Source organism: Galeopterus variegatus, unplaced genomic scaffold (assembly GCF_000696425.1).
Source record: "Galeopterus variegatus unplaced genomic scaffold, G_variegatus-3.0.2 Scaffold5638, whole genome shotgun sequence".
Classification (NCBI taxonomy): domain Eukaryota; kingdom Metazoa; phylum Chordata; class Mammalia; order Dermoptera; family Cynocephalidae; genus Galeopterus; species Galeopterus variegatus.
In genome coordinates this window covers 2,433-10,650 of record NW_007731749.1, presented here as the reverse complement: position 1 = coordinate 10,650, position 8,218 = coordinate 2,433, and the positions used below count along the sequence as shown (strand labels likewise).

Genomic DNA, 8,218 nt, shown 5'->3' with positions numbered 1-8,218 from the left:
AGTTGGGTCCTCCTTTTTAATCCAGTCAGCCAGTCTTTGTCTTTTGATTGGGGAATTTAAGACTTTTACATTAAGAATTGTTATTGAAAAGTTTTGATTTACTCCTAGCATTTTATTGAGTTTTGTTTGGATGTTTTAAGTGTCTTTTGTTCCTTTTTTTCTGATTTACTGTTTGTCTTCTGTATTTGTTGGTTCCTTGCGTAGTAGATAAACTTTTTTTTCCTCTTCATTGTTGCCATTTTTATTTTACTAGTGGGTTTTGATTTTTCTTGAGTTTTTATGGCAGTGGTAGTTATTTTTCAGGTACCAAACCGAGTACTCCCTTGAGAATTTCTTGTAAGGGTGGTCGTGTGATAGTGAACTCCCACAGTTTTTGTTTATCTGAGAAATATACTATTTGCTCTTCATTTTTTTTTTTTCCTTTTTTTTGTCATTTTTACTGACTGGTAACGGGATCGCAACCCTCAATGTCGCGCCTGTACTGGGGTCCGGCAACGGGATCGCAACCCTCGGTGTTGCGCCCGCGCCACGCTCAGGCAGTGAGTGGGAACCAGTCTCCACATGGGATCCGAACCCTCAGCGGGAGTGCCGCTGCGCTCCCAAGCAGCGCACTCTCCAGTGCGCCACCGGGCCGGCCCTGCTCTTCATTTTGGAAGGATAGCCTTACGGGGTAGAGTATTCTTGGCTGGCAATCTCTGTTTTTTAGTATTTTGAATATATCATCCCATTCCTTTCTGGCTTTTAGGGTTTGTGATGAAAAGTCTGATGTTAGTCTGATTGGGGCTCCCTTATAGGTGATTTGATGCTTCTCTCTTGCAGCTTTTAAGATTCTCTTTTTGTCTTTGAGTTTTGCCAATTTGGGTATAACGTGTCTTGGGGAAGACCTTTTTGGGTTGAATATAGTTGGGGATCTTTGAGCTTCCTGACTCTGAAGATCTGTGTCTTTTCCTATACCTGGAAGGTTTTCTGCTGCTATATTTTGAATATGATTTTAGTGCAATCTCCTTTTTCCTCCCTGCTGGAGTACCCATGACTCGGATATTTGTACGCTTAAGGTTGTCTGATGTCTATCTTAGATTTTCTTCAATGTTTTTAATTCTTTTTTCTTTCTTTTTTTTTTTTTTTTGTCTGCCTGCATTATTTCAAACAGCCCATCTTCAATGTCAGAAGTCCTCTCTTCTGCTTCTGCAAGCCTGCTGGTTAAACTCTGTTGTGTTTTTTATTTCGTTGAATGAACTCTTCAGCTCGGCAAGCTCCGCTACATTCTTTTTCAGGGCATTGATTTCCTTGAACATTTCTTCTTTCAGGTCCTGTATACTTTTCCTCATTTTATGTGTTATCTAGGTGAGTTTTCTTGTATCTCATTTAGTTTCCTTAGAATTATCACTCGAAATTTCTTGTCAGACATTTCAAGGGCTTCTTGTTCTATAGGATCTAGAGCTTGAGAGTTATTACCATTTGATGATGTACTTTCTTGATTTTTCATATTTCTGGTATCTGTCCTTTGATGTTTAGTCATTGTGGCAGTGGATTTCATGGTCCACTGGTTCAACACTATTGTCTGGCTAGGATGCTGCCAGGGCTGCCAATTTGACACGGCTGCCTCAGTGTCTGCTCTGTCACCCACTGGCGCCTCGGATGTGTGGTCACTCTGGGTATTGGGCCTCTCTGGGGAGGCACCTCTCTGGACAGTGTGCTCTCGGCCCTACTGGGGATGGATTCTGGCGGTGGTGAGGCCTACCTGCTCAGTTGCACGCTGGCACCACGGGGCATGTGGTCTGCACAGAACTTGGGTCTCTCCGGCAGGACGCGTCTCTGGTTGGCCTGCACTCAGCTGGGCTGGGGATGGAGTCAGGCAGCGGCAAGGTCTACCTGCTGGGTCATGCGCTGGGACCACCGGGCACATGTTCTCTGCGGATCTTGGGCCTCTCCAGCAGGCCGCCTCTGTGATCGGCATGCACTTGGCCAGGCTGGGCATGGAGTCGGGCGGCGGCAAGGCCTACCTGCTCGGTCGTGCGCTGGCACCGTGGGGCATGTGGTCTCTGCAGATCTCGTGCCTCTCCGGTGGGGCGCCTCTCTGGTCGGCCTGCACTTGGCCGGGCTGGGGATGGAGTCCGTAATTAAACTGTTTACTGTGGAGGGCTACAAAGAACTTGGAGAGCAATTGAAGCACAGGGGTTTTGTGGGTTGTTGAAAATTACTTAAGTTTATTGCTTGAATATTGGCAAAGAGATGGCCTTTCTTATCTTCATTAAGAATTTCAGCCTGGACCAGGGCCATCAGATAAAATATTTGCTAATTTTTATTTGCTGAATTTGGCAGTGATAGTCTGGATGGGGCTGTATGGAAGGAGGATGAGCATCTCATCTCAGCCTCTTAGGTGTGTATGTGTGTGGTTCGTTTGCTTGCTTTTTGATGGTGATGTTGCTATATATAAACCAAAGATTGGCTAAAAAGGATTTATGAAATATAGGAATCACTGTTATGTTGAAGGCAATGCCTGAAACAAAGCAGTGAGGGTATTAGCCTCTCTTTCAGATGTTCCCCACTCTAGGACTCTTCTATTAAAAAGAGAAAGCAACAATGACAAAGAAAAAAAAAGCGCTCTCTCTCTCTCTCTCTCTCTGTTTTTATCTATAGCCACATAGAGATAACTAGCTCTTTTGTACTTCTAATGAGTAGCTTCAGGTTTGTGTTTTGAATTTAGGTCTTAATATCAGTAAACTGCTGCTCGTGATTTTGGTAAAACGTTTCTGTAGTTCAGTCTGTAAAACTATAGATTATAATTCTGTATTTTCAAAGTCTGCCTGAGCAACTGAAGAAAGAATGGGTCATGTGAACACTAAAATTACTTTTTGTTGGTGAGTCTGCTCTGTCTGTAGCTGGTTCTTGGTTTCATTAGTTCTTTAAGTTTTCTTTTCTATTAAATTATTGCCTAACTATATATTAAAATTTACTTTTAGTGGAAGTAGTTTAAGATAAAGTTAAATAGTTGAATTAAAACTATAGTATAAGGCATTACTAAATGAAAAGAATATATGCAAGCAACTTCAAAACATGGAAGTAGTGCTTCATAATTTGTGAATATATATAAACATGCCATACACTTGTTCCAGTAAATCAGGAGCAACTTTAGTGATCCTTTTTTTGCTAAGGATCTGTTCACCATTAAACTCATCCTAATCTTAAGTAAAACATGTCTGAAATAAAAATCAACCTTATGAACTTGCCCCTTTAGTTTAAGGCGAGAAACTTGTTTTGATGAACTAAAGTGTGATATAAGCTGAAAAGAAGATCTTGTTTTTAAGTATTTATGTTGAAAAATGTACTTTCTACAAAAATCCAACACTCAGAAGCCTTTTAATTTATATTTTCCCATGTTTTATTTCACCAGAACACTGCAGTAGACTGTAAAATAACATCATCTACCACAGGAGATAAGCACTTTGATAAAAGTCCCACTAAAACAAGACATCCTCGGAAAATTGACCTAAGAGCTCGATACTGGGCATTTCTTTTTGACAATCTTCGCCGGGCAGTAGATGAAATCTATGTAACTTGTGAATCAGACCAGAGTGTGGTGGAATGTAAGGTAAGGTTTGGTTTGAGGCTTTGTATCCATTTGAAGTCAGATTCTCCAATTTTTGCTGCATTTGATTTTATCATTTACCTCATCTTTTCTAGTTTTAATAAATTCTGTATGCTTTTCATTTTATTACCTCTAATGAAATTGTTCTTTTGATCTGTACACTAAAATCAGCATTATGCTTCAGGTTGTCTTGATATTGAAGAGTGCTTTTGTAAAAAAATTAACTAATTATGTACTCTTATATCCTGTGAAAGATTTGGTAGAAAGCTGTCTTGATAAATAATCCCAGGTAAGAAATGAAAGGGTTGGATACCTGCACACACACACACACACACAATTATTTTAGAAATCTTTTTTTATCTGCATTCTCTGTTGGTACTATAGGTGGCACTAGTGAGATTTTCACATTCTTTGGTTTCATGTTTAATGTCTTTAATTGGACATTGCTCCCTTTCCATTGAGATACTTATCACTCTCCTAATTCACTCTGGTAAGGGAAAAGTGAGATTGATTGCTAAGCATAAACAATCCTGGGTGGGATTGGGATGTCATTGTAAGGTGTGTTTTCTAATTTTAGATAACCTTGTGTTTGTAATAGGATATTAAACAGATACATAGCATACTCTGTCTCTAAAAATTTACCCAAAAGCCTGGCCTTTTAGAAAATCCTAACTATAAACTATATTACTTTTTATTGAATAAAATTATTTTGAGAAAAACCAGGATGATACATCTTCATAGAAATATTAAAGGGGTAGCTTAATGTTTTTATGGTGAACATGGTTGAAACCCTGGAATTCATTAGCTTTTGAAATATATGAAAGGTCGAAGAAAAGTTATATGTTGAGACAGCAGCTGTGTTTCCTCTTAAATTGGAAACAGCCAAAGTAGGTTTTAGACTTTCTTAAAAATGTTTCAACGAAGCAGGTTTCAAAATGAATAGTAGTTGAAATAATCCAAATACATGGTGCGGTTGTAACAATTAATATTGTTACTATCAGCATGTAAAAACTTATGTTTTAAAAAAAATATTTTAAATTAATATCATATCCTTGGAGTATAATGAGTAAGTGTGTTGTGGTAGAAAACACTGCTGGGCTTAGTTTTGGGTTATAGTTTCTTATTAAATGAGCATGTGGGCTTAGAGAATGTCTAGGTCAGCCCTAGAGATCAATCAGATCAGCAGATTGTTTGATTTTGTAATTAAAAATACCAAAGGCTGATTGAAGAAATCAAATTTGTTTGTAAAATTGTAAATGAAGGTATTTCAAAGAGTTCATGGAAAATGAAATTGAAAGATAATCTGGGAGGAAAACAAATCTTTCCATAAAGAAATAAGGAAAAAAAAAAAAAAGATAATATGAATCCTTCCATGAACTTTTTGAAGACTCCTCATACTTCTTTAGAGAAGTGGGATTGACTAGTTGCAATCATATCTTTTTGTGATAAGCAGAAACTCTTGCACCTGTCTCTGTTACTACCGTGTTTGAGGAAGCTAGAATTGGCATTAAGAAAGTGTGGCTTTTATTTTGGCTTCTGTCATTCATTCATCCAAAGCTTTGTGAAAGCTTAACAGTAATAGAAATCTGTTGTGTAAGTTGTAGATTGAAAGGATGGAGAAGGTTTTAACAAAGTGAGAGGAACAGAGATTTGTTCTCCTTTCTTTGTACTGTGCCAAGATACTCAAAGACTTGTGCTGAGAAATAAAATCTGGAAGGTCAGAAGTTACTTTCATACTCTATCTTACCCCTCTCCCCATCTAGGACTTACAGTTGATAATGTCAGAATGATACAGTTTAACATTTGGTCTAAGTACATGCCTGGTATATAGTGACCAGTGTTCCCTTTTTTGTTTTCGTTTTGCTCTATTCTTATCATCAAAGCACTGCCTTCCATGATCTCATTTGGTAGTACCTTTGTGAGATACAAAACCCAGAGATTTTCTTCATTTTGTAGGTGGATTCAACTCTTGTTTTGTTGATGTACTGAAGGATTTATCCCTATTTGTGATTTTTGTGTTTTAGTCTTAGTTAAATAACCACAGTTCAGTTCTGTGTCTTGTAGGTAAAAGTGCAGTGAATGACACCTGTCATGTAATTCACATGATAAGTGTACCATGATAGTGAAAAGTATCTTTCCTATTTGCCCAGGACTGCTTACCAGACCCCACCACTGTAGTCAGAGGAGGCTAAATTTCTCATTTTTTTGAGTTTGAAGATGTGACTATTATGGTATCAGCTACTTCACTGCATCACTTACTAAGATCTGACGCTCTAACAAAACTATACTCTATCATTAATTTTTACATTTCCCTTGCCCCCTTACAAAGTGGCCTAGAGGGTGGGCAGGGAGGAGATTGCCTTTTGGAAGGTGCACAGTTAATGAAGTGGTGGCCATCCCCTTCACTTGTTCTCACAAAAGTTTGAAGTGAGGCTTAAAAGAATTGGTTGTGAAGTTTGTGGGTGTGGCTGCAGGACGGATTTCTGGCATCTTCTTCTCTTGCTAAATGTTTGCTCTACTGACCAATTTTGGTGTCTTTGGAATGTGTTGAGAGAGTTTGGAGAAAAGCATGCTGGGAACACATTTTGCTTTCCTGTCCCTATTTCCCATTTCAACCTGGGGGGAACCTGACGTGTGTTTCTGGAAGCTTGGGGACACCCTTACATAGAGACTGGTGCCTTAGAGATTTCATACCACAATAGGCTTGGTGGAATAGCCTGTGCCAGCTGGGCTTGAAGGGACTCCAGGAGAGTATCCTTCCGAAGGAGTTCTCAGTGGTCAAGTAAAGAGGACACCAGTGAGTCTCATGGTTTATGTGAGGGAAGGAGCCTAGACATAAATGAAGATGGTGGAGTCATAGGGGCTTCCTATTGGGACACTTGGTTAGGTGAGTATATGCAAAACTCTAGAGAACCACATATACTGTCTATATAGAAAACACCATCTACTGCAAAGATGAGTAGAAGCCACTGACCTCAGACTGAAATCAGAGAAGGACTATGGACACACCTCTTCCTGGCAGCACTTGACTCTGTTGGCAGTTGGCATGACTTGAACCCCTGGAGAAGGACTGGCTGATGACTGTAGCAGACCCATCACTAATGTCTAGCAAGCTCTTGTAAGTAGAATATTGCTCTGTTCCCACAGCTGCCACTTATGGCAGAGGACATGAGTTTGTCAAGGTAGGAGAATGGGAGAGGGAATATGGGAGAGGAGAGGAGGAGAGACCCAGTGAGAACAAACCATGTCTTTCCCCACCATAGGCATCTGGTAGAGGCTGTATAATTCTCGCTTGTGCTAATGTGGCAGGTTGTCCATAGAAGGGATTTAAAAACTATGGTTTGATGATTGAACCTTTCCCCACCATAGGCATCTGGTAGAGGCTGTATAATTCTCACTTGTGCTAATGTGGCAGGTTGTCCATAGAAGGGATTTAAAAACTATGGTTTGATGATTGAATGTGACTGGTAAATTTTGGAATTTCACTGATTGTACTCAGCAGGTTTAGGATTCAACCGAACAGTTTTGGGGGAAAATATGAAATGACTCTATGTTTATATCTCAATGAGTTGAGACTTCTCAGTTCAACAAGTTAAGTGAGGATCAAAATGTGATGTGAAAAAATGCTTTGAAAGGTATTATACACAATAAAAAAAAATAAACTTTATAATTGGAAAAAAGGAAAGTCACAGATGGAGAAAGAGGAATATGTGTCCAGGGACAGAGAAGGAATAATCAAAGAGGAAAAAGACCAGGAGAATAGTAATGTCCCGACAGCCATGGAAGGAGTAGGAATATTGCGGAGGTCAAGAATGACTGCAATTGAGAGAAAGCCTTTGCTATTTGGCATTCAAGAGGAACAAAAACAGATGGTACCAAGGTGGAAATTTGTGGTAAGAATTTGAAATTCCATCTGGTAGGTTCTTTGCCCTTTTTATTTTTGAAAAGTAGAAGGTATGAGGTTGGAGGTTTAAAGAGAATGCAGAAGGTCTAAAATAACTGATAGAGAATAAAAAGCTGTATAAAGAAACCACAGGATTGCCTGGCAACCTTGAAGGTCACAGTTGAGAAATTCTCCTTCCTGTATCTTCAGTTTTCCTTATTACCTTCTTCCCTCATCAGCATTTAATATGTTTATTCTCTTCCATCCTCAAAACAAAAGAGAACAACAACAACAACAAAAAACCATGCAGTCACAACCCCCCAAACCCTCTCTCTCTACTTTACTCTCCCAACCCCAATTTTTCTCCTCCCCATCTTAGCCAAGTTTCTTGGAACAGTTTTCTATATTCCCCGCCTCCATTTTATTTTCTCTCCTGTACTCATGAGTTCATTTCAACCTGGTGTCACTTCTATCAGAGCTTCTATTAAGCTCTTATGAAGTTTGCTGGTCACCTCTGTATTGCTAAGTCCCTTGGATGTTTTTCAGTGCCTTCCATGATCTCTGAGCAGTATTCCACACTGTTGATCACTCTTCTTAACAGCACTCTGTCCTTTGGCTTTCATGGAATGATCTCTGCTAGTTTTCCTCTTCCTTTGTTGGCTGCTACTTCTGCATCCCCTTTACTGGCTTTTTCTTTTCCACCTGATCTTTATTGAGAGGTCATTGAGGCTCATTTTAGGCCACTT

General features: G+C 39.4%; 1 protein-coding gene across 1 annotated transcript in view; it reads left to right on the top strand.

Annotated features, from left to right (window-relative positions):
- The window catches only part of LOC103605172 (S phase cyclin A-associated protein in the endoplasmic reticulum-like), a gene marked incomplete at its 3' end in the record, with an annotated part of 32,196 nt that extends 28,604 nt beyond the window's left edge, over positions 1-3,592 (top strand). The window contains exon 4 of the mRNA XM_008589758.1: positions 3,395-3,592. Coding sequence (XP_008587980.1) covers positions 3,395-3,592 — 198 coding nt within the window. The remainder of the gene's footprint in view (positions 1-3,394) is intronic.
- Positions 3,593-8,218: the final 4,626 nt, after the last annotated feature.